The 26,975-nt window shown below is 41.9% G+C and overlaps 1 protein-coding gene across 1 annotated transcript in view; it reads right to left on the bottom strand.

Annotated features, from left to right (window-relative positions):
• Positions 1–3,793: 3,793 nt before the first annotated feature.
• The window catches only part of LOC128697487 (protein toll), a 61,902-nt gene continuing 38,720 nt past the window's right edge, over positions 3,794–26,975 (bottom strand). The window contains exons 2-6 of the mRNA XM_053789214.2: positions 14,032–16,379; positions 13,429–13,579; positions 11,204–11,340; positions 10,160–10,426; positions 3,794–7,316 (exon numbers count right to left, since the gene is read on the bottom strand). Of these exons, the coding sequence (XP_053645189.2) occupies positions 7,125–7,316; positions 10,160–10,426; positions 11,204–11,340; positions 13,429–13,579; positions 14,032–16,305 (3,021 nt within the window). The 5' untranslated portion in view covers positions 16,306–16,379 and the 3' untranslated portion in view covers positions 3,794–7,124. The remainder of the gene's footprint in view (positions 7,317–10,159; positions 10,427–11,203; positions 11,341–13,428; positions 13,580–14,031; positions 16,380–26,975) is intronic.

Here is a 26,975-nt window from a genome sequence, read left to right as displayed (position 1 = left end):
AATCTCGCCAGCAAGTGCGTTTAGCGTCACGGATGACACGGCGAGCGATCGCACGCTTCTGTTTAAAATCAAGGAGTCGCTCTGTGGTTCTATTGTACCGGTACCTGCCCCATGCAGCGCGTTTCAAACGTACTGCACGAGCACAAGCAGGAGACCACCAAGGCACGCATTTCTGAGAATGCCTGCCCGAAGTTTGGGGTATAGAATGAGAAGCTGCAGTGAAAACGGAGGACGAGAAGAGGTGTAAAAGCTCATCGATGGAGGACGAAGAAGGAACCTCTTTAAAAACAGTCAGGTGTGAGTAAAGGTTCCAATTTGCCCGATTAAATTGCCAGCGTGGGGTGCGAAGAGGTGGCGAATATGAAGGGGAAGTAAGAATGATTGGGAAATGATCACTGTCATGTAAGTCCGGGAGAACAGACCAAGTAAAGTCTAATGCGGTGGAGGAAGAGCAAACTGAGAGATCGATGCAAGAGAGAGTATGAGTCCGAGGATCAAAATGGGTGTGAGTACCTGTATTTAAAACATGGAGGGGGTGGATGGCAAGAAAAGCCTCTAACTGAATTCCTCGGGAATCACAGTGAGACCCTCCCCAGAGGAAATGGTGGGCATTAAAATCACCAAGTAACAGAATCGGTGGCGGTAATGACGAAACAAGGAAGGCAAAATCCGGAATAGATAATGCCCGAGAAGGAGAGAGATATAAAGAACAGAGCGTATACCACCTATGTAAGTGGATACGGGCTGCTGTGTAATGCAGCGAAGTATGAACAAATAGCTGATGGTACGGAATATCAGTGCGGAGAAGAATGGCACTTTCATTAAAGGTCCCATCAGGAAAAGGATCTGAAGAATACAATAAATTATAGCCTGAGATGTGAGAAATAACAGCAGAGTGTAATTTTGGTTCCTGTAAGCAAACACCAACAGGGGCAAACTGGGAGAGTAACATCTGAAGCTCACCCCGATTACCCCTGAGGCCACGTATATTCCACTGTAAAAAGGCCATGATTGGCAATGATAAAGATACTTGAAATCCGCAGGTAAGGGTTCCTACGGACTAGGAGGGTTAGAAAAGTCCACATGCGGAGGCAGTGGAAAATGTTCAAGCAGCGAAGGAACGGTGCGCTGTGAAGAAAGGAGTTGCGCAGATGGAGCAGAGGAGAGAGAAAGAGCGGAAGGTGGATCAGTGTCCATTGATGGTTTGGTCTCTGCAATATATTCAGAGATTGCTTCAAGTGTTTCGGAATTCAGAGATGTCGTATGGGAGACAATATTGGGAATGGTAGGGGGAGGATGAGTAAAGATTGGAACTGTATTGGACTGTACCAAGGTAGGGGGGGGCGAAAGGGTGGAGGGAACTGGAGAAGCGTGGCAGGGGACAGAAGAGACAGGAACCTGGGAGGTGGCAGAAGAGGAAGAAACTTGGGAGGGAACAGGGGAGGAAGGTACATTACGAGGAGGAGGGTGAACCTCTGCACTTGTAACTGAGCCAGTGAGAGGGGAAGAACTAGGGACAGAGACAGGGAGGGTAAAATGAGGAGGTGGAAGATGGGTAGGAGGTGTTACCGGACCTTTTTTTGACTTTTGAGAAGTAGAGGGACGATTGGGAAGAGGTGTCGTACGAGGTCTCGTCGATACTGAGGCTTGTAAGAGAGAACTCGAAGAAGCGAGATTAGACTGAGGCGTTGAAGTAGGGACGTCTGAGCCGAGGACAGCAAAAGGATTAGATACAGGAGTGATTATGGGAGAGGTAACCACAGAGGTGGGTGTAGAAGATGGGATACCAGAAGTGGGGGGACGTTTTGAAACACGGGAATAAGAAACACGTGGGAGTCTCCCTTGGAGGCGGAGATGAGAAACTGCCATGGCATAAGGGAGACCTTCTGTCTCTTTGAGGTAACGGATTTCCCGCTCGTTTAAATAGACCTGACAACGGCGAGAGTACGAAGGGTGAGCCTCATGACAGTTAAGGCAAGAGGGAGATCGATTGCAAGACGTATTAGAATGGTCATCGGCACCACAGACTGGGCATTCGGCGATAGATCTGCAATATTTCGCTGGATGGCCAAATCGCCAGCAATTTCTACACTGTTGTGGTGTAGGGATCACCTTTCGAACTTGTAACCGATGTCCTGCTATATAAACTGAGGATGGGAGTTCTCGGCTGTCAAAAGTTAAACGAGCCACATTGCTAGGGTATCGTCTCCGCCCACGGGCAGGAAGAACGTAAGTGTCTACCTTGAGGATTGGGAGATCTTGGAGTTCCAGCTGTTCTAGAATGTCGGTGCCACATGTCTGGAAATTTTGTTGAACTATGGTATGGGGCAGAATAACGGTACCACTACAAGAATTGAGGGAATGATGTTTTTCAAGGGTGACAGGAACAGTATCTATATGGGAAAGACGAGAGAGCTCACGAGCCTGGGTAGCATTCTGTACGGTAATGATGCGCGTACCGCTCTTAAGAGCATGAAAAGAAATATCTTTACCAACATGGCGTAGGAGTGCCTTGCCAATACTATGGTCAGAAAGATAGGCAGTAGAGGAAGTTGGTCGTAAAGTGAAGAATTTAGTCCACTGTTCAGTCTGAAACTGAGCGTGGAAAGGTAGTGAAGGACGTGTCGATCTTTTCTGAGAAGAACGAGAAGGTGAAGGTGGAGAAGTATCATCAGCAGGTAATTGTCGTTGACGTTTAGGCGTGGGACCAGAGTTGGTCCGACGTGGAACGGGTCGGCGATTTGAAAATTGCCGCACCGTAGAGGGAGAGGCCGGAAGCATAGTCAGAGGAGAGCGAAGGTCTGATAAATCGAAGGAGTCAGTCGAGGCCTCAGTACCTGAAGCAGGTGAGGAAACAGCACCGGCAATAGGTACAGAGGCATGAGGAATGTCTGAAGAGTGGTCCAAAGACGAGGCGGGGTCAGAACGGGGTGCGGTATCAAGAAGGGGCCCGGGGGTACCAGGTTCATGGACTAGGGCTGCCATGGTTAGGTTACTTCTTTCTTTTTGTTTTTAAGAAAAAAAAAGAAAGAAGAAAAGAAAATAAAAATAAAAAAAAGAAAAAAAAAGGGGGGACCGGGGAGGGATAGTTCCTAGGAGGAATGAAAGGGCCAGAAATCTCCCTCCGCGCCCAAGAGGACTCGACACCGCTAGTAGCGCAGATGCAGCATGGAACCCGTGCCATACCCTACCCTTCATGCCAGTAAACCAGCAATCTGGGATAGCAACCTCACATCTGCCGAGCTACCTCGGTGGACAAAAGAGAGGGCGGCCGGATATCCGCCACAAAGCATACCTCCTTCAGCCACCACCCCCGGAATCCGAAAGGTGGCTTCCAGAGATACACCCGTCGCCCAAAAGACACCCAAAGCTACTCCGGGATACCGGAGAGGGATCGGGACATCCCTAGGCAATCCAGATTCCACGGCAAACTACGCCACCGCCAAGAAACCTCAACGGAATGGGATGGACCCCGGTGTCCTTTCCCCTACCTAGGAACTAGCGCGCCTGTGGGAGAAATCCCAAAGGACAAAAAGAGGAAGGGCAAAAGGGAGGAGTGGGGAGGAGGAGGAGGAAAGGAAAAAGGGGAGGATGGGGAGGATGGGATAGGGGAGGGGAGATTGGGGGGTAATTAGGTTCGGTCTGAGGAAGAAGACCGATAGGTCTAATTCCTCAGACCAAGAGGCTTAAACTAATATTAACAAGCACTAGTCAGTTGAATAAAAAATAAATTACTAAAATTTCCTCAATGGATAAAATTTTTGAAATGCAAATAAGGAATTTACAGTAAAACAATTTTTCTTCCATTTTATTTACCGTGCTGAACATTTGTACATTTTATTTGTAAAGACCCAGTAAGTTTCACTCGGTGAACTACAGGCTATCCAGGAAGTTGATTACCCTCATCCCACTGTTCTACATATACAGGTCTCCCTCAACTGTTGACAGGGTTAGGGGATCAAGAACCTCGTGAATGTTTGGTGTCCCCAATATATTGTAGGGAAATATAATACAATACTGCTTCCTTAACCTATTGAATCATGAACAATCAATGCATGAAAACATCATAAAATATTGTACTATATACATACATGTTATGTAAAGTAAAAGTATACAAGTGCAACTAATGTGACTTCTTTTTTGTGGCAACATTTCGCTTTCAAGCAGCTTTGTCAAGCCGGCTTGACAAAGCTCCTGGAGAGCGAAACGTTGCCACAATAAAAAGTCACATTAGTTGCACTTGTTCTTTTACTTTACATATTGTCGGTAATTATGCACGTTATGGTTTAATAACATTATTAAATACTACTGCCTCAACTGCTACCGTGCACTGTCTTGTATTTTTGTACAATTTCTTTCTTCAATTCTACCATGTTTCTCAATTTCTTTGGGCCCATGGTTAATTATGTAGCAGTCACACTCAATCAGCAAGCACCAAATACAATGAATTATTGTGAAATGTTTGAATGAGCACAGAGGCTAATGCTTACTCCAGCATAAACAAAGCCACACTGACTCATGATGCCTTGACCACTGCTTCAACCCTCATTTTTATACAATTTCCTTCAATTTATCGTATTATTAGCAGTAGCAGAAATGTTAATTCTTCGCCGTGTTGAGTAAACAAATTGTCATCCAATACCTGTCCAAATGGCCATTCCAATATGCAGTCATGAATGGGTTGACATTTATACTGTAGTTTAACAAATGAACAGTTACCCAAATAATGATAGTTAGCCATGCAGTTACTGATGACAGTTGAAGGGAGGTGATTATATGGAGTAACTTTTTTGGGTTATCCTAGGTACTTTACACATTTGCTGCTAAGTATGATAATCTGTGTAACTGTATTTGTGTATACCTGAATAAACTTTGTTTACTTTACTGCATGGCATGACGAGTCTAGGCAGGTGGGCGGGCTGGCTGGCTGCCAGTTGCGGGAGTTGGAGGGAGTGTAGTAGGGACGTGCGGGTGGCGGAAAACTTAAATACGATTTGGTGGCTGGGAATTCGCAAATGCGTGAAGCCCGCGAATGTTGAGGGAGACCTGTACAACCTTGGTTGTCGTATCTCTAGTAAACAGACATTTTCTCCTGAGTCCCTGGATGGATAGACGTTTGGAGCAATGAACAGACAAGCTCCAATGTTCTGTCGGCAGTTCATGACCTCATTGTATACAGGAGTCTTCCTCTTTCAGACTATTTTTCCATAATTTCTCGACAAATTTCCTACATAGTTGGGTTAGTAACAATATGTCTGTCAAACTACATTTGGGTTTCTTGCCATTGCTGTAGTGTTTGGGGAAGACTACACTCAGGCCTGTGCATCCGACACTTCTCACTCACGGGAAAACTTATGGAAAAATGCTCTGTGAGGATTGCCAAATTACATTATTAGTTCAACATCTCTTAATTGATTGTCCTGTGCATCAGTGGGCACACTTGCTATCTAACCTTGCTGAAGGTCCCACCTTTGCTGCAGACTTCCTCTGACTATAAGAAACTAACTTGCTGCATCAACTTTGTGTTACATTTAGCACTACCCCACTACCCTCATTACCTCTTGCATACTCCTACCCCACACTGGTCTCTGACTTTTGCATATTCTTTGTTTAGCACTTTCCACCTGACCCTATTGGGTTTGGCACTATAAAAGCTTGTTCAACAGTCTTTTTTTACCTTTAACATTAATTATTACCTAATGCACAGTATCTCTTGAGATATTGGCAAACTACTGCCGTACTTAAAAAGTGAACATGAAATATGGTTAAAGTTTCACCAATCTACTGCTGTCTAGCTCCAAACCTTGGAAGCAAGACAGCAGTCCTATTAGCATGCCCCCATCAATGGGGGGGGGGGGTCCTTGATGCAAGGAATTAAACCTGCCCTCCCAGTCCTTGGCTTGAACCAAATTCTCCCTTATTCCCCAGGCACTGTATGACCCCTTATGGGTTTAATGCTTTACCCTAAATAAAATTTATTAGTATACCTGTGAATATCGAAATGAAATTTTTGACTAGGAAGAAAGTTTAGCAGGTAAACTGTTGCAACAATTCAATGTCACTTCCATATACATAATGGAAACATTCATTGTGGTTCGAGGAGAATCCAGATGTAGGCTTATAAAGATAATACGTATAATACTAACATCAGAAGTCAGGGTGAACAATGATCCAAGTCAACAGGTATTGAGAAAGACATTTAAAATATTTTGTAAATATTCAATAAATTGATCAGTAAGACACTTGCAACACCTGTGTATTTATGGCCAAAATGTTTTGCCTCCAAAACAGGCTTCTAGCAAATAAAACACTGTAGATGATAGAAGTAAATTTTAGGTGATCAGCACTTGGGCTAAAAGCAGATGTGGCCAGACTACAGGAGCAAAAGTGAGGTGTAGCAGCTGGAGGTGACATCACAGGCAAAACTGACCCACTAGTGATGTAGCCCAGCCTCTAAACCTCTCTTCCTCTCTCGTATAAGGTGGTCTGGCTGTATGCCTCTTGCTTTAGACAGGGACTGATCACCACCAATTAAGGCTGAGACTGAACACCTCAAACTGACTATCTCCAGTGTTTTATTTGCCTGTATTTGAATGAAGAAGCCTGCTACATTGATAACGTTTTGGCAAGAAACACACCAGTGTTGTACATGTCTTAACTTGCATTGATAGCATACAATGACATGATACTTGCCTGATAACAGTAACAACATTGCATTTTGTTAGAGGCACTAACTCCTTTGCTAAACTATTTACAATAATCTACTGCTAGTATCATAGTTTAAAGGGGAAACCTTTATTGTCTTTCACACAGTATGAAAAAAAAAAAATACTTTTCCACTGTGGTCTTAACAGACCTTTGAAGCCTCAATGAAGTTTTGATTTGTAGATTCTATGAAAAGGCACTACGACTTTTCAACACAGTTGTCTTGAGCAATGTCTTAAGTATTCAGTTTTAAAATTTTTCAATATTTTCACTAAAAAAAAATATAGAATGAAAATCGTGTCATAAATCAATTTTTTTTTTCACTATTTTCTACCACTGCACAGAAGCACTATGATCCTTATGGCTTTAGTTCCTGGTTATGATTGTAATAATAATACCACTGCACATGAGGATCAAAGTCAAGGGTTTTGTTTGGAATTTGATATGACAAGTTCAAACTTATCTGTGTGCTTGTGTTTATTAATAAATTCCTGAGGATGTGGCATGACATAACGCAACTTCTCCCAGAACTTTGGGTCACGCCACTGAAGATACGTCCTTGTGGAAAGATACAGTCTGAGCTCTTCATCCAACTCTGAATCTGGTGGCACCTAACAAAATAAAAACTGTTATCTCTACAGTAATACAGGCGAGCCCCGCTTTACGACATTTCACTAATACAGCAGGTATTCAATTATACCCAATCTTCATTTATTGAGACCTACAATAAACATTCACTCACTATAAGCTAGACAAAAATATTTTAAAATAAGTAATGTGTACTGTGTATGCATTTTTTTTGGTCTAGCTCTATTGCTCACTTAATAGTATATGATAGTGTAAATATGTTATCAGGGTTTTATAAGAATTTGTAAGTGCACAAAGGTCTTGTTTTGCTTTACAATGGTGGCCTGAGACTTAACCTGCTGTATGAGCATGGCCCTCCTGTATACCACTTTCTGATGTATTTTTGTATTAGTATCAACACATTTAATAGCTTGATTTAACAAACTTCTGAAATACATAGTGTACGCTAGGTCAACTGATTAGAGAGCAGCAGACAAAGTGCACTGGTCAAGGAATTTACAGCTTTTGTCCGGATTAGGCAAAATACTGTCTTTTTATAGTACCACAATCACCACTACCAGTCACCTGCTACATTCTATTGATCTGTTAAATCAAGGCTTTGCTGTATATTTATGCATACCAAATTTATAATAAAATCATACACAAGAAAATTAATGCACAACCAACTGTAGTTTTTTAATTATACTGGTAATTTTTTTTTTTTTTTTTTTAACCCTTCGAGGGTTTTCGTCGTACTAGTACGTCTTACGCGTAGGGGTTTTTGACGTACTAGTATGCATAAATTCTAGCGGCCTCAAATCTAGTGGGAGAAAGCTGGTAGGCCTTCATATGAAAGAATGGGTCTATGTGGTCAGTGTGCACAGTCTAAAAACAATCCTGCAGCACACAGTGCATGAGAAAAAAAAAACTGACCATTTTTTTGGAATAAATCAGCGACTTTGCAGTGTATTTTCGTATGGTATTTATTGTATTCTAGTTTTCTTGGTCTCATTTTATAGAATGGAAGACATATTACAGAAATTGAGATGATTTTGACTGGTTTTACAATGAAAGGTGCCTTGAAATTGAGCTCAAAGTAGCAGAAATGTTCGATTTTTACCAAACTTCAAAAGTAAACAAATCGTGCCAAGCGTGCAATACACGTCAACTGGCGAGTCTAATATTCTTTCACAAGTGCACCAATAATATTTATACCATTTTTTACACTAATGCAGTAGTCTGCATAACAGTAAATCTTATATTTTTTGTGAGAATAAAAATTCAAAATGGAAAGCAAAAGAATATAAGAGGGGCCTTGAGACGTGACTAATGACTAGAGGAAATGTCATTTTAGTGCCAGGAATGTCTTTCTTGTTTATTCTGGACCCTATTCGGAAATTGGCATCTTTTGAAATTTGTGTGAAATTGGCAAAATTGCTAAATTCTGACCACTGTACTGGATAGTTGAATTTAATAAATGGGTGGTTTCTTGTACCCATTCGATAGAAAAAATGGAGTTCTAGTGAAATATTCATGTTTTTTGTCGACTAGTACAGCGAAATTGGCCGAAAATGGGGCTCAAAGTGGGCAAAATCGCCGATGCGTAAACATCGCCGAGACCGCTAACTTTGCGAGAGCATAATTCCGTAAGTTTTCTATCAAATTTCAAACTTATGGTGTCTTTATGATCGGGAAAAGATTCTCTATCTTTTCATAAGAGAAAAATTTTTTTTTTTTTTTTAAATTTGGCCGACCCTGAGAACGAGTTTCGGAGAGGGCCTGTCGACCCTCAAAGGGTTAAACACCGGCTGTTTCCCACCAAGGCAGGGGGACCCAAAAAAGAAACATTTATCATTTACACAATCACTGTCTTTGCAGAGGTACCCAGATATGACAGTTTAGATGTCACTCCACACAGTCAATATCCCAATCCCAGTGCAGGCACTGTACTTTAACTTCCAGGACTCAAGTCTGGCTAACCAGCTATGTAACCCCTTATGTATACAAACACAATCTTTTGTATGCAATACAGAGGGGCATCAGGTTTCAACACTTAATATTTTTAATATCCTCTAAAGAGAGCCAAACTGATAGAGCATAGAGATTTAAGGTCCTACTTTTGATGAAGACTTGTTAAAGAAAACTAACCTACTGCACCAACTCTGAATTAAACTAGACTCGCCTTTGACTCAGACTTCCTCATTGACTTTTTGACAGCAACTCCTCAGTGCTTTCTAACTCCCTCTGTTGTCCACTCCACCCTTGCTACTTTATAATCCTGCACTATCCCGTCCCACTGCGCTGTATGACCTTTACCTCTGAAGAGTTTCGAGAGTTTCACTATCAGAGCACGGCCATGGGCCAGGCTCATCCTTGTAGGTTTACCATTTCTTTTTGATTATAATAATAATTTGAATTAAACTTTATTCTTGCATCCTTCCCTATGTCCACTAACCCCTGTGAAGGGGAAACTTAAGTTTACACATCTCTCCTTGCAACTCTGACCCTTTTGGGTTTAGCTCTTGCCTTAACAGATTTAATATTTGTGATTCCCAGTTTTCAGGAAGAGTTTTGGTGGTGTGATCTCATTTTGATGTATGGTACAGTGGGCAATGCTCTTGCTGCTGAGGCAGTATGAGAAAAATAAAGCTTTACCTGAAGAGGGTTTCGGGGGTCAACACCCCACGCGGCCCGGTCTGTGACCGGGCCTCATGGTGGATCAGGGGCTGATCAATTAGGCTGTTAAAAGATAAGTGAAAAATGCAACAGAACTCAAAGGGTTTCAGATGCTGGCCTTTAATAATTTTTCAAAAGATGGGTATACGTATATCACAAAGGATAAATTTACAAACTATGAAACAAACAGAAGCAGTGTTTTATAACTTACCTCTCCAAAAACAATAACAATAATCTTGTTGGTTTTTTCTTTGAGGGCTTTGGAATGGGCAGTTTTAAACTGCAATTGCCCCCAAACATTTTCAACAGAATTGGACGAGAGTATGACAATTGTTCGACGGCTGGCCTCTATGCTTTGATCAATCTGGTCCTGAATGTACTCTCCTGGGACCCAGTCACGATAGTGGAGACATACTTTGTACTTTGGATCACCAGACTCTAGACCAGGCACTAGTACGGAGTTCACAAATTCTTCGTCCTGGAAAAATGCACCAATTTTTTTTTTTTTTTATTTAGTACATAAAGTCTTACTAATGTTGCCACCCATACTGGGATCGAACCATGGACCTCAGTGTGTGATCTGAGTGCACTAGCAGTTGTTACAGTGGTAACAATAAGTGCATTGGTATGAATGCCAATTGAGATCTGGACAAGTCAATTGTGCCAAATTCAGGGGTTTCTATTTTAACTCAGTGCTGTATGACCCTTGTGGGTTTAGTGCTTAGTTACAATAATAACAGTAATTAATTTTAACTATTTAAAGCAGTTGCCTGAGAAAAGTTTTTCCAAAAACTGTCAAAATATAACAATGTTTTTAAAATTATGTACAAATGTGTAGAACAAGGTACAACCTCTCCTCACTTAACGATGAAGTTCCGTTCCTAACACCACGTCGGTAAACAAATTCGCCGCTAAGGGAGGAGCATACTATAATGGTAGTGGGTTTGTCAATCATTGATATTGTTTTAATGTCACCTTTGCACCATTTACAACATTTCTGACATTTTTAAGTGTTTCTACAGTAGTGTACTGTATATTGTAATAAACAGAATAGAGGAAATCAGCTCTAATATACTACATTATTTAGGTATGCATACTGGTCAGAGCCCACTAAGTCTGAGCTGTCAGTAAACGAGTACGTCGCTAAGTGAGGAGAGGCTGTATTAATAGTATACTGTATTATGTGTTGTACTGTAATGGGGTCTCAACATGTCTAGTAATTCTAATCTATAAGCTTTCATAAACACTTACGTACTTTGTTTGAATAACTGATAAAAGCGTCATATTTCTTATTAGCCTCGTGTTCCTCTTCAACAACAGCCCATAGACAAATGCGATGTGTAAATAACCACACTTTAACATCTTGCTTGTATTTGTAAACACTGACAGTTCCTGCAAATAAAAAAAATACATTATTAAATTTGTTTTGAAGAATGTGAAATTATTAACACTAAATTTTAAAAAGCGCAGCTTTCATTTGAACATATTTTGTCTCGGGTTCCATAGCAGTGTTCATGTATTGAGTCAACTTCAATCTGTGTCAGATGTTTTGACAAGAATTAGTCTACAGTTGGAGAATAAAGTTCATACATAATACATTAACCCTTTGGGGGTTTCGGCCGTACTATTACGGCTTACGCCCCAGGGTTTTTGACGTACTAGTACGCATAAATTCTAGCGCCCTCAAATCTAGTGAGAGAAAGCTGGTAGGCCTACATACGAAAGAATGGGTCTATGTGGTCAGTGTGCGCAGTATAAAAAAAAATCCTGCAACACAGCGACTTTGCACTGTAATTTCCAATGGTATTTATTGTTGTATTCTAGTTTTCTTGGTCTCATTTTATAGAATGGAAGACATATTACAGAAATTGAGATGATTTTGACTGGTTTTACAATGAAAAGTACCTTGAAATTGAGCTCAAAGTAGCAGAAATGTTCGATTTTTACCAAAGTTCAAAAATAAACAAATCATGCCAAGCGTCCAATACACGTCAACTGGCAAATCTAATATTCTTTCACAAGTGCGCTGATATTATTTGTACCATTTCTACACTAATGCAGTAGTCTGCATAACAGTAAATCATCTATTTTTTGTGAGAATAAAAATTCAAAGTGGAAAGCAAAAGAATGTAATAGGGGCCTTGAGACGTGACTAATGAACAGAGGAAATGTTATTTTAGTGCCTGGAATGTCTTTGTTTATTCTGAACCCTATTCGGAAATTGGCATCTTTTGAAATTTGTGTGAAATTGGTAAAATTGCTAAATTCTGACCACTTTATTGGATAGTTGAAATCGGTAAATGGGTGGTTTCTTGTACTCATTCGATAGAAAAAATAGAGTTCTAGCGAAATAGTTATGATTTTTGTCGACTAGTACATTGGAATTGGCCGAAAATAGGGCTGAAAGTGGGCAAAATCGCCGATGCGTAAACATCGAGACCGCTAACTTCGCAAGAGCATAATTCCGTAAGTTTTCCATAAAATTTCATACTTTTGGTGTCATTATGATCGGGATTATTATTATAATCAAGGGGGAAGTGCTAAACCCGGAGGATTATACAGCGCTATCTTTTCATAAGATTTTTTTTTTTTTTTTTAAATTGGCGACCCTGAGAACAAGTCTCTGAGAGGGCCTGGTGACCCCCAAAGGGTTAATTGCAAATATTTGTAAATACTGTAACCTGCACTTCAGGGAAAAAAAAAAAAAAAAAAAAATTCCATCCTGGATCACCGTCAAATCACAAGTGAGAGAGAAGTAAAATGGACTAGAAGACAGGTTGGGAAGAGGAAACAGTTACCTGGGGTATACCTGGAGAGGGTTTTGGGGTTCAACGCCCCTCGCAGCCCAGTCTGAGACCAGGCCGTGGTAGTGATAGTTGAAGCTACAGTAGTAAGAGCAGCGGCGACACAGAAGTAAGGCAGAGGCAGATAAGAAAAGGCTCAAAAAAAAAAAAATAGTCAGGTGGTCAGATATTAGATTACAATCAAGAAACTGGAAATAAGGAGCATAGGTATGAGAGTCAGAGGGCAAGAAGTGCTTTTCAGAGATAATCCTAGGCAATTAAGGAGAACCACTACCCTTCAGGGAGGTTCCTTGATTTAAGGTGCTCGATTCAGGGAAATGAACCTGTCCATCCCTTTCTCGGATCAAACCTGAGTGCCCTCCAGGCACTGTATTATAAATACACAATATTGACAAGATGAGCACAATGCGTGCAGCACTCGTTTATTTCTTTGGTCGAAGGGATTCATTACACAGCAGGCTTCAGTCTAATATAAAAAATTATAACACTGGAGACAGTAGGATTGGAGAGGTAATTTGGAAGTGATCAGTCCCTCAGTCTTAACAGGGTGGTCAGTCCTTTAAAGCAAGGGTATGAACCAGGGATTTACAATATATACTGGAAGTAGAAGCAAGGTGGCTGCATGGCCCCAGTGGGCTTAGGTCTTCATGAATGTAATAATAAACTTCAGACTCACCGAGTACACAGAAGAGAAACAGAAAGATGGTTATGCAGGTAATGGTAACTATGACCATTGCCTGCCGGATAATGGGGCATAGGTCTTCTTTTTGAACATTGATTAAAGGCTCATCCAAGTTGTCACAGATTATGTTGTGGGAGTCAGTCACCTGTGTATATGAGAACCATGTCAATATTACATTTCTATATAAATTTAGTTTTGCTTTGAAGACATTATATGACACAATGTTTTAATATTTAGCATAACTATTCTTGCTTAGAGATTTTGAACTCTCATGAAGATCATGAAGTGTGAATAAGTAGTCATGTGAAAACTCCTAAGAAAGCACCTGTGTACCACTAAAAGGATCAAAAGAAAAACTGGAATGGCTAAATAAATCCTCTAACTTGGTTAGAAAGTGTGAGAAAATGTGATTAAGAGAACAATAGTGGACAAGACATGAAATTTCTTTTCTTTTAAGCCCTCATTCTTGCAGGGTTAACATGCTTACAAATGTGCATGCTCACACATCTTATTTATACAATTATCATTTTTCTAAAGTTCAGTTCAGTAATAACACTAGATTAACCTAATTTACACAGATTCATACAAATATCCTACCTTTCTGTTAGGATCCCGAAGAAATGTATGGAGGTCATCCAGATCACAGTTGCAGTGCCAGGGATTCTCTCCCAAGCTGAGCGTGACAGAAGAATTCAAAAATTCTAACAATGACTTTGAGAGAGATGTAAAGTTATTCCCACGGATGTCTAAAACTTTTAAATGGTCCGGTAAGACTGATTCATTAATGAATGACAATTTATTATTTGGTACTGTCAAATTCACAAGAGATGAATATTCAGAATCTTGAAGGCCATTCAAATTTGTAATGGTATTGTTGCTTAAATTCAAAGTTAATGAATAGTTTCCTTTTACCAAGTCATGTGTTAACTTTGGTATGGACTGTAGTCCTTGATAAGCACAGTTAATGATGAGCATCATATCATGAGGACGTGTGAAACATCTGCATCTGTTGGGACATTCTTGAACCTGGCATGTTAGGACGTCTGTGTTGACTTTCATGACAGGGATCTGTAAATTCTGGTTCTCTGGATAAGAACAAGTGATTTTTTCCCGATTCTCGACTTGATATTGAAATGTGTTTTCGCCCTTTTGAAAAGACTTTCCCTGCAACAGTCTAGCAAACTTATATATATTACAATCACAACTTAATTGGTTGCCCTCTAGCTGCACATTGACAATTTTTGGGGGCTGAGTGTGTGCTGCATCCTGTAAAGATATGCTTTTGATTTTGTTATTGTTAAGTTTAATGACTACATTATCTGATTTGAATGAAAGATAATTAAAGTCCAAGTACTCTATTATATTTCCATCAAGATCTAGTTCTTCTAGCTCTGGGAAATTGGTAGTGAAAGCTTGTGATACTACAGGAATTCTGTTATTACTTAGGCACAATAATGTTAGATTTGTTTGTTCAGAAAGAGGAAAATGTTCTTCAAGTGTAATAAGTTGTGAGGCTGAATCCATATTACTTTGTACTGAAAATGATATATTGTTGTTGGCAAGATCTAGAAGTTCAAGAGATGTTCTTGGATGTGGAAATGAAGAGCTCTGGAGGACACTTAAGTTGTTGTAACTCACGTAAAGCTTTTTCAAGCTTTCACAGTTTTTAAAAATGTCATCAGGTAGTTCACTAATGCTATTGTTTTTCAGAACCAATACATTCATTTGCCTTAGGTTATCAAAACAGCGAGATGGGAGAGCCACCAAGAGGTTTGACTGAAGATCCAAGGCTTCAAGATTCGTCAAATCTGTGAATATATCCACAGGTAAACTTGTCAAGCCATTTCTCTTTAATAAAAGCTTAGCTAAGTCATTCAAGCCCTTAAATATGTTCTGTGGGAGACTGCGAATTTGGTTATTGCTAAAATCCAACCGTTTTAATTTTGTGGATTTCTTGAAGAGCTCTGAAGACAGGGAAGTAATTTTATTGAAATTACTTTCCAAAATTTCTAAATTGGGACAGTTATGAAATATATTCTCAGGAAGAAATTCAAGTGAGTTAGAATTAAGTAAAACACTTCTAAGGTTCGTAAGGTTAGAAAATACACCTGAATCAAACTGTGATATTTTGTTATGAGTCAGTTCGAGTGACAACAGTTGTGGAACTGTTGATAACAACTCGGGATGTAATTCAGTCAATTTGTTCTCCCAAAGGCTCAAATTTGTCAATTTAGAAAGATTTGCAAACAAACCAACTGGTAAACTAGTAAAAGCATTATTATACAGATATATTTCTGTCAAGTTTGGTGTACTTTTAAATAAAGATTCTGGGAGACTTTCCATTTTATTTGAGGTAAAACTAAAATGACGCAGTTTTGGAGTGGCTTCCAATAGATTTGGTGGTATGGCAGTAAAACTGTTAGCTTCAAACACCAAATTCTTCAGGTTTTTTAAACCTCTGAGATGCCATTCTTCTAATTCTAATCCACTTCGCTGGCCGACATTACTAAATAATAATGAGGTTACATTTTCCGGACGTATACCAATCTGTTCAAAGATTTCACTGAACGATGTGTTAAATAAGGGGCACCTCTGAAATTCTACATACTTGACTGAAGAAAACTCACAATCTTCAATCAGCGAAATATTAATGGCTGGTGCATCATATCGACATGTAAGGTGTAGCACACTCTGTGGGTAATCCTTATGGTCAGTTACTGACACCTTAAACCTCTGAGGATCAATGGACCTAGGGCACTCCAGCTCAGCGTTAGTGTTTCTCTCGCACTGTCCACATGATATAATACTGGCATAGGTTGAAGCCACCCAGAAGTGTAGCAGGTGGAGAACCAGTATCATCCGTGAGGCCATGATGGTGCACCATCTGAACAATCTCTGTCGGATGATGCTCAAAACTTGTAGTACTCGCTGCTAGCAGCAATCACCTGCAAAAAAAAAAAAAAAATGTACATATGTAAGTAGTATGTATATTATATATTCTTTCAACAAACCGGCCGTATCCCACCAAGGCAGGGTGGCCCGTAAAGAAAAACAAGTTTCTTTTTAAATTTAGTAATGTATACAGGAGGTGTTACTAGCCCCTTGCTCCCGGCATTTTAGTCGCCTCTTACAACACGCATGGCTTACGGAGGAAGAATTCTGTTCCACTTCCCCATGGAGAAAAGAGGAAATAAACAAGAACAAGAACTAGAAAGAAAATAGAAAACCCAGAGGGGTGTGTGTGTGTGTATATATATGCTTGTACGTGTATGTGTAGTGCGACGTAAGTGTAAGTAGAAGTAGTAAGACGTACCTGAAATCTTGCATGTTTACGAGACAGAAAAAAAGGACACCAGCAATCCTACCATCATGTAAAACAATTAGACTTTTGTTTTACACTCACTTGGCAGGACGGTAGTACCTCCCTGGGTGGTTGCTGTCTACCAACCTACTACTAGTATATGTCTAGGTAGTAGGTTGGTAGACAGCAACCACCCAGGGAGCTAAAATATACATATACAATACACACTACCTTAAAATATTTTCGTCCTTAGCTTATAGTGAGTGGTGAACATATTTATTGTAGGTCTCAATAAATAAATAGGTATAATTGAAAACTGCTGCATTAGTAAAATGCCATAAAGTGAAGGACTGTAAGGGCCCCTCCTGTACACGTGTATGTATGTATGTGTATGTATGTATGTAGTGTGTGTGTGCATGCATGCACACACACACACACACACACACACACACCAAGCCATGGGGGATGGAAATCTTCAGCTCAAGATCTTTCATACGTCTCTGTGCATTATCAGGAGCTATGCAAGATTAGCAACAGGTAGAATAAGAGGAAGTTTTCTCAGAGTAAGGTAACATGGTGATGCCAGTCAGGACTGCCTTTCTGCAATTTGTATTGCACACACACTAATATATATATATATATATATATATATATATATATATATATATATATATATATATGTGTGTGTGTGTGTGTGTGTATGTATGTGTGTGTACATGTGTGTGTGTGTGTGTGTGTGTGTGTGTGTGTGTGTGTGTGTGTGTGTGTGTGTGTGTGTGTGTGTGTGTGTGTGTGTGTGTGTGTGTGTGTGTGTGTGTGTGTGTGTGTGTGTGTGTGTGAGATAAAAGATACAGAATAACAACAGGGGGACTTGAATGATAGCTCTAGGCATCTTCCAACATTACAGAAATAGACTAAGATATCCAGCAGATTCGTTCAGGAAATGGCTCTCTCCAGGATCATTCTTTTCTTCAGCTATACTTAGTGACTATGAAAAGGGGGGAAGAGTTGTCTTGATGCCAATGAAAGGCTATTGATCCAGGAAACCAGAACTACCCCCTCACCTTGGATCCAACCTGATTAGTATTAATTTCCCAGGTGCTGTCAGAGAAGCACAGGAATTAATGGTTTTCATCCGTAGGGATGTACCCAAGTATCAGTATCGGCCATTTTATGGTATATGTTGAAAATCAGCTGATACTTTCTAACCTATTGTTACTACACGTGTGTTTAAAAATAACATTAACACTGCCTCACAATTGTGAGAGTTACTCATGCACACACACGCGCGCGCACGCGCACACACACACACACACACACACACACACACACACACACACACACACACACACACACACACACACACACGTGCGCGCACACAAAATACTGCGTGGAATAGATAAGAGACAGGATGTTCCACAGAGGGGACACAGAAACAAGGGGCCACAATTGGGAGTTGAAGACTCGGACGAGTCAATGGGATGTTAGGAAGTATTTCTTCAGTCATAGAGTTGTCAGGAAGTGGAATAGCCTAGCAAGTGACGTAGTGGAGGCGGGAACCATACATAGTTTTATGACGAGGTATGATGAAGCTCATGGAGTAGGGAGAGAGGACCTAGTGACCAGTGAATTATTATAATCAAGGGGGAAGCGCTAAACCCGGAGGATTAGAGGCGGGGCCAGGAGCTGAGTCTCGACCCCTGCAACCACAATTAGGCGAGTACGTACGTACGTACGTACACACACACACACACACACACACACACACACACACACACACACACACACACACACACACACACACACACGAGAGTACACAGACAGGGCTACGTTTCAGAGATGGGACACAGGAATAAGGAGACACCTGAAAGTTGAAATTCAGATAAGCCACAGGGATGTTAGGTAGTATTTCTTCAGCTTTAGATTTGTCAGGAAGTGGAACAATTCGGAAAGTTTAGTAGTGGAGGCAGGATCCATACATAGCTTTAAGAAGAGGTACGATAAGGTTCTTGGAGCAAGGAGAGAATGGACCTTAAAGCACGCAGCGAAAAGGCAGGGCCAGGAGTTGTGAATCGACCCCAGCAACCACAAATAGGAAAGTACGAACACATTGAGAAGTGCCTTAACAACCAGCAGTTAACAACAGCCAAGTAATGACTAACAACATTATCATCTCAAAGAAATTATTTAATAATCTTCCTGTGGAAAATTTTGATAATCTTCCTGTAATTTGTGTGTAAGAATTAATGGAGATAATGTTTATCTGAAAACTGTATAGGTATATAACTTCAGTCACTTTTAAAAGATGTTCTGCGACATGATAACTTATATTCTCTAATATTTCCCTATATTCTGTAAGGAGTTGAATAAAGTGAAAATGTTGTCATTTAAAGGAAATTAGTATTTCAATAATGAAAATGTAGTGCACATCTAGAAGTGTTATTAAATTAATTGAAAAGATGTATTGGTAGAAAAAAAAAAAGGGAGAACAATGAAAATGGCGGAACGTATATATTAACTGGGGGAGTGTTGCAGAATTTGATCCTGGGTAATCGAAGCCGACGAAAAGTGTCGGCAATTATTGGGGACCATGAAATGAGTGAATATAATAGTTATCCGGAAGGATTCAGATACATAGTAATCGGGTCATAATAAGACTGATAATGAAGATAATTCTGGACGCGGTCATTCAACATGTTGATCATCGTGTGTACCAACAATTATTTAATTTCGCTTCATATAGGGTATCAACCCACCAAATAGGGAAGGTATCTAGTACTGACCAACATTTAACCTACCTGCCTGCTCAGGAGGAGTTAGGATGCATCACCAAAATACTAACTTGGTAAATAACTTATGTTCTGCATTTACGTACACTCGCCCAGTTTTATATAATATAAAAGTGATGTATATAATGAATTTAAACCGTGGATAAACAAATTACTTGAGGGTGTCCAGTCCAAAGTAATTTTTCGGTAATATAAACAGTCCACAACTAAATTTAATACAGCTAGTGTTACTGGCTGGAAATCCCCTCAAGGGAGGTTCCTTGATGCTGGTGAGGGGCTCTTGATCTAGGGAACTGGATTTGTGCTCCGGTTCCCCGAATTAAGCCTGAATACCTTCCACCCCCCCCACCCACAAGCGCTGTATAATCCTACGGGTTTATATAATTATACCTGGAGAGAGTTCCGGGGGTCAACGCCCCCGTCGTCCGGCCTCATGGTGGATCAGGGTCTGATCAACCAGGCAGTTACTGTTGACCGCACGCAACCCGGCGTACGAACCACAGCCCGGCTGGTCAGGTACTGACTTTAGGTGCTTGTCCAGTGCCTGCTTGAAGACAGCCAGGGGTCTATTGGTAATCCACCTTATGTATGCTCGGAGGCAGTTGAACAGTCTTGGGCCTCTAACACGGGAAAAGTATCGATATTATGTATATCGGCCAAAATTTTGGTATCGTCCCATCCCCATTTACAGGGATGTTACTCACACTTAACAGAGCAGAAACCAATAGACCGATGTTCATGAAACACACATTCGCCTCACAGTGTCCGTGGTTCATTCCCCGGCACGGGTGGAAACATTGGGTGTTTCCTTACACCTGTTGTCCCTGTTCACCTAGCAAGCACATAAGTACCTGGTGTTAGTCGACTGGTGTGGGTCGCATCCTGGGGGACAAGATTAAGGACCCCAATAGAAATAAGACAAGACGGTCCTCGATGACGCACTGACTTTCTTAGGTTATTCTGGATGGCTAACCCTCAGGGGTTAAAAACCCGAACAAAAGTCTTGTCCACAGAGATTCCTTTAAATCTTACGAAAACCTTGTGTGTAATAAAGATTACATATTCCCAAGACAGATAGATCAGGCGCAGAATTAAGTAAAAAAAATTATTGAAATACAGGCTCTTCTGAGTAACTCTGAATAACTTATAGATGAAAGAGTAGATACATAGAGGCAAAAAGGGATGGAGGAGGAGCCAGGGGGGGCAGAGATGACGGCTATGAAATGGTTATAACTATAGCCATAATTTTTTAAGGGGTGGAGGAGTAAGCCTGTGGAAGGCCTGGGCCAGATGACCAAAAGCTCAATCTGCGGGTCATATGACAGACCCGCGTCAGGCAACGCTTATCCTTTTTCCTGTCAAATTTTACCTAACCTAATGACGGCTAACAACATCGATAATTTATAGGAATTTTAGGAAACACGTTGTCTGCCCCAGTGACAAGTGTTATAATAATAATCTATTTCTACATATACAAGGTATACAAACCATAACAGACATCAGTGACATATAGAAAGCCCCTTGTTTCGCAGAGCATTTCGGGCAAATTAGGTCAGTTTTGACCAGGATACGACCCACACCAGTCGACTAACACTCAGGTACCTATTTTACTGCTAGGTGAACAGGGGCAGCAGGTATCTTAAGGAAACACGTCCTAATGTTTCCAGCCGTGCCGGGAACCGAACCACGAAATCGAGCTACGGGACAACTAGAAACTATATGAAGAGGCGGTGGAGGCACACACAATAATACATTTTCCAGAGCAGTTATGATGGAGACCCGGACTTCAGAAATCGATAATGACGCTAACAAGAGACGGGGCCAGGAGCTATGAATCGACCCCTGTAAAGTAAAGACACACATGCAACCCTTAGGATATTTAATTAATGAAACATATCGCTCACTACGGGTTCTATCAATCCCATGATATTTTTTTTTCAGTCTTGAATCAAAATCCTGTTAACTATGAAAGCAGAAAGAAAAACTTCCCGTTATCCTGAAGAACAAAGGCACAATACCGTGACTGGAACATTACACAAATAACCCGACTTGGACAACTTAGAAAGTCACACTGTAAATGGTCCAAGTCGGACCAAAACCTCGTAAGTTTCTCCGGGAGCCCTTATGTGCGGGTTATCTGTGTACAGCTATTATCCTGTTATATCCCATCACACGGCATGATTTAGAGACAGGTGGGGGGGGCAGATTATTATAATAAAAAAAAAGAAGCGCTAAACCAAGGGAGGGAGGGAGGGGGGGAGAATATGCTTAAACAAAATAAGAAGAAACAGCAAGTAATGATTAGTGTGGATGACGGTAGTGATGACTCAGGATGACTGGAGGTACTGCTGAAGAACCTAGCCAACAGCAGCAGCGGTGGGATTCCCACAGCTTCCAGCTGCTCCATCCATCATTACAGCTTCCAGCTGCTCCATTCCAGCTTCCAGCTGCTCCATTCCAGCTTCCAGCTGTTCCATAATTCAAGCTTCCAGGTGCTCCATAATTGCAACTTCCAGCTTCCAGGTGCTCCATTCCAGCTTCCAGCTGCTCCATTCCAGCTTCCAGCTGCTCCATTCCAGTTTCCAGGTGTTCCATCATTCCAGCTTCCAGGTGCTCCATTCCAGCTTCCAGGTGCTCCATCATTCCAGCTGCTCCATCCATCACCCCAGCCTCACATTATTCGTCTCGCTAGAAATTATATTAAAAAAAATATTCGCCAACTAGGTATAGTACATAGTATAGCAGCCCACCGAGGCTGGGCGACCTAAAAAAAAAAAACCCGCACGTTTTCTTTTTGTATTTAGTAATTTATACAGGAGAAGGGTGTCCAGTAGCTCAGTTGGTAGCGCACTCAGCTCACACACCAAGGTCTGTAGTTCGATCCCCTGTACGGGTGAAAACTTTAGGACGTGTTCCCTTAAGACAACTGTTGTCCATGTTCACCTAGCAGTAAGTAGGTACCGGGATGTTAGTGGACTGGTGTGGGTCGCATCCTAGGGACAGAATTGACCTAATTTGCCCGAAATGCACTGAATAACCAGGGGGTTCCTATATAGTATGTCACTGGTGTCAGCTATGGTCTGTATAAGTTGTATCATGTACTTAAAGAAATTAAGATTATTCATTTTCTATCCCCTTGCTCCTGGCAGTTTAGTCGCCTCTTAAAGACAGGCATGGCCTACGGAGGAAGGATTCTTCTCCACTTCCAGAAATCTGACTATAATTTATAAACCCATATCTCCACACGTTTATCTATTTTAGTAGTTATTGTGACAGTTTGGTGATGATCCGTCTATTTCCCCAACGAAACAGTTAAAGGACATTTTTATTAACACAATTAGATACAATACAGCTCATTTTGTCGACGTCTTCGTTTAAATGACATTTTGCAAGGTTATAACATATAATAATATTATTATCTTTGTTTACTACAAGTACATGTAGAAGGTATACAGTCCTAACTGACATCAATGACATACTACTATATAGCAAGCCCCTCGTTATGATCAGCATTTCGGGCAAATTAGGTCAGTATACCAGGATGCGACCCACACCAGTCGACTAATACCCAGGTACCCATTTTACTGATGGGGTACAAAGACAACAGGTGTAAAGAAATACGACCAATGTTTCTACCCTGGCTGGGAATCTAACCCAGACCCTCGCCGTGTGAAGCGAGAGCTTCAGCCACCAGGCCACCAGAATGGTTATAACAAACATAACACAAGATGGTTTTCCTGGTATACTCCATAAACAAGGATGGTTTTCCTGGTATACTCCATAAACAAGGATGGTTTTCCTGGTATACTCCATAAACAAGGATGGTTTTCCTGGTATACTCCATAAACAAGGATGGTTTTCCTGGTATACTCCATAAACAAGGATGGTTTTCCTGGTGTACTCCATAAACAAGGATGGTTTTCCTGGTGTACTCCATAAACAAGGATGGTTTTCCTGGTATACTCCATAATGGTTTTCCTGGTATACTCCATAAACAAGGATGGTTTTCCTGGTATACATAAAAGGATAAACAAGGATGGTTTTCCTGGTATACTCCATAAACAAGGGTGTACTCCATAAACAAGGATGGTTTTCCTGGTATACTCCATAAACAAGGATGGTTTTCCTGGTATACTCCATAAACAAGGATGGTTTTCCTGGTATACTCCATAAACAAGGATGGTTTTCCTGGTATACTCCATAAACAAGGATGGTTTTCCTGGTATACTCCATAAATAAGGATGGTTTTCTTGGTATACTCCATAAATAAGGATGGTTTTCTTGGTATACTCCATAAATAAGGATGGTCTCTCATTCCAGTAACGATATCAGCCACCCTGATCTGGGAGACTCCAGTATCACCATGAAATACTGCCAAACCTTCCACTCTGGGAATCACAATTAAGTGCACCAAGGAATGTGTATACAGTGAATAATAATAATAATAATAATAATTATTATTATTATTATTATTATTTCTACAAGGTGCATTACAGATCATAGATGACGTCAAAGACATACTAGTATATCGACAGTATTATTATGCTGAGCATTTCGGGCAAATTAGGTTAGTTTTGTCCCAGGATGCGACCCACACGAGTCGGCTGACACCGAGGTATCTTTTACTGTTAGGTGAACATGGACAACAGCTGTCTTAAGGGGACACGTCCTAAAGGTTCCACCCGTACCGGGAATCGAACCTCGGACTTCAGTGTGCGACCTGAGTACGCTACCAATCGAGCTACGGGACACCACATGTTACCTGGAGGTTATTCCGGGGATCAACGCCCCCGCGGCCCGGTCCATGACCATGCCTCCCGATGGATCAGGGCCTGATCAACCAGGCTGTTACTGCAGGCCGCACACAGTCCAACGTATGAACCACAGCCCGGCTGATCCGGCACTGACTTGAGGTATCTGTCCAGCTCTCTCTTGAAGGCAGCCAGGAGTTTATTGGCAATTCCCCTAATGCTTGATGGGAGGCTGTTGAACAGTCTTGGGCCCCGGACACTTATGGTGTTTTCCCTTAGTGTACCAATGGCGCCCCTACTTTTAATTGGGGGCATTTTGCATCGCCTGCCCAGTCTTCTACTTTCGTAGGGAGTGATTTGTGTGTGCAGATTTGAGACCATTCCTTCCAAGATTTTCCAAGTGTAGATTATGATATATCTCTCCCTCCTGCGTTCCAGCGAGTACAAGTCAAGTGCTTCCAAGCGTTCCCAGTAGTTAAGGTGCTTGACAGAACTTATACGTGCAGTAAAGGATCTCTCTACACTCTCTAGATCTGTGTACAGATGCAGCAAATATAGAAGAGTACAGGGAAATGATAGAGGAAGACGAGAGGGGGAGTGTTTATATCAAGTGACCACTAGAGCTTGTTTTCAAGGTTGCACTGGGACGGGGGTGAGGGACGGGGGGATTAAGACGAGCAACGAATAACGAGGACGTGGGGAAAACCACCCATAGTACAGGGCCCTTGCTTAAGGCATGTGGAGCTTTCACCGATAGCAACAGAGTGGGAAATACAGAGGCTGAGGCACCACTTGTTTTTTCAATGTTCTTCCTTCTTTTAAATCCATCTCAAATTCTTATGTGGCTGTTACTACCTCCAGGCGTCGTAAAAACCAGCTTCACTTACTACTTGTAAATAGTTCAAGAACCCTAATGGAAATTAGTCACTGTTACTTTTGGGTTATCCTAGGTAATATACATATATGCTGCTATGTATGAAAATTTATGCAAGTTTATTTATGTGTACCGAAACGTCGTGGTAAGCTCCTGTCTCCTACGTGCGGGTTATTTGTCTATTGTCCCAGTCACGGTATTGTGTCTTTTTTGTTCCTTACGATTTCTGTGGCTTACGCTGTGTCCGGGGAGCCATTTAAATAACCAGACTACAGAATGACCAATCCACAGCATTCTCTGGCGACTGTGATACCAGACACATTCCAGTATAGCCCTGACCTGACCCCCAACTTCTCTAGAAAGGTCACTGATAGCTGCTTTAACATTTAAGGTTTAAATAGTACAAGCTTCCCTAATTGTAATAAGTTACTAAGCTTATTTTTCGGGTTATCATAGGTAATTTATAAGCATGTTACTATGTATGATAATTTGTGTATGCTTATACCCACAAGCTTACTTATAACGTGTCTCAGAGTCGTGCAGTCCAAAATTTTTAAGAACAATTACTGGCTTTAAATATCCTCTGGGATAATCTACTCAAAAATAAACAATACTCACAAACTCTAAAAATAATGATAAAGCCCCACTTCACAGATTAGAGCCCCACGCTCCTGCCTCTCATATTAGAGCCCCACGCTCCTGCCTCTCATATTAGAGCCCCACGCTCCTGCCTCTCATATTAGAGCCCCACGCTCCTGCCTCTCATATTAGAGCCCCACGCTCCTGCCTCTCATATTAGAGCCCCACGCTCCTGCCTCTCGTACTAGAGCCCCACGCTCCTGCCTCTCGTACTAGAGCCCCACGCTCCTGCCTCTCATACTAGAGCCCCACGCTCCCGCCTCTCACATTAGAGCCCCACGCTCCCGCCTCTCACATTAGAGCCCCACGCTCCCGCCTCTCACATTAGAGCCCCACGCTCCCGCCTCTCACATTAGAGCCCCACGCTCCCGCCTCTCACATTAGAGCCCCACGCTCCCGCCTCTCACATTAGAGCCTCTCACCCCACGCTCCTGCCTCTCACATTAGAGCCCCACGCTCCTGCCTCTCACATTAGAGCCCCACGCTCCTGCCTCTCACATTAGAGCCCCACGCCTCTCACTAGAGCCCCACCTGCCTCTCACATTAGAGCCCCACGCCTCTCACATTAGAGCCCCACGCTGCCTCTCACATTAGAGCCCCACGCTCCCGCCTCTCACATTAGAGCCCCACGCTCCAGCCTCTCACATTAGAGCCCCAAGCTCCAGCCTCTCACATTAGAGCCCCACGCTCCCGCCTCTCACATTCGAGCCCCACGCTCCCGCCTCTCACATTCGAGCCCCACGCTCCCGCCTCTCACATTCGAGCCCCACGCTCCCGCCTCTCACATTCGAGCCCCACGCTCCCGCCTCTCACATTCGAGCCCCACGCTCCCGCCTCTCACATTCGAGCCCCACGCTCCTGCCTCTCACATTCGAGCCCCACGCTCCTGCCTCTCACATTCGAGCCCCACGCTCCTGCCTCTCACATTAGAGCCCCACGCTCCTGCCTCTCACATTAGAGAGCTCCCACGCTCCTGCCTCTCACATTAGAGCCCCACGCTCCTGCCTCTCACATTAGAGCCCCACGCTCCTGCCTCTCACATTAGAGCCCCACGCTCCTGCCTCTCACATTAGAGCCCCACGCTCCTGCCTCTCACATTAGAGCCCCACGCTCCTGCCTCTCACATTAGAGCCCCACGCTCCTGCCTCTCACATTAGAGCCCCACGCTCCTGCCTCTCACATTAGAG

Source organism: Cherax quadricarinatus, chromosome 44, assembly GCF_038502225.1.
Source record: "Cherax quadricarinatus isolate ZL_2023a chromosome 44, ASM3850222v1, whole genome shotgun sequence".
NCBI lineage: Eukaryota > Metazoa > Arthropoda > Malacostraca > Decapoda > Parastacidae > Cherax > Cherax quadricarinatus.
Note: the sequence above shows the minus strand (reverse complement) of the source record. Positions and strands in the feature narration are given on the sequence as shown.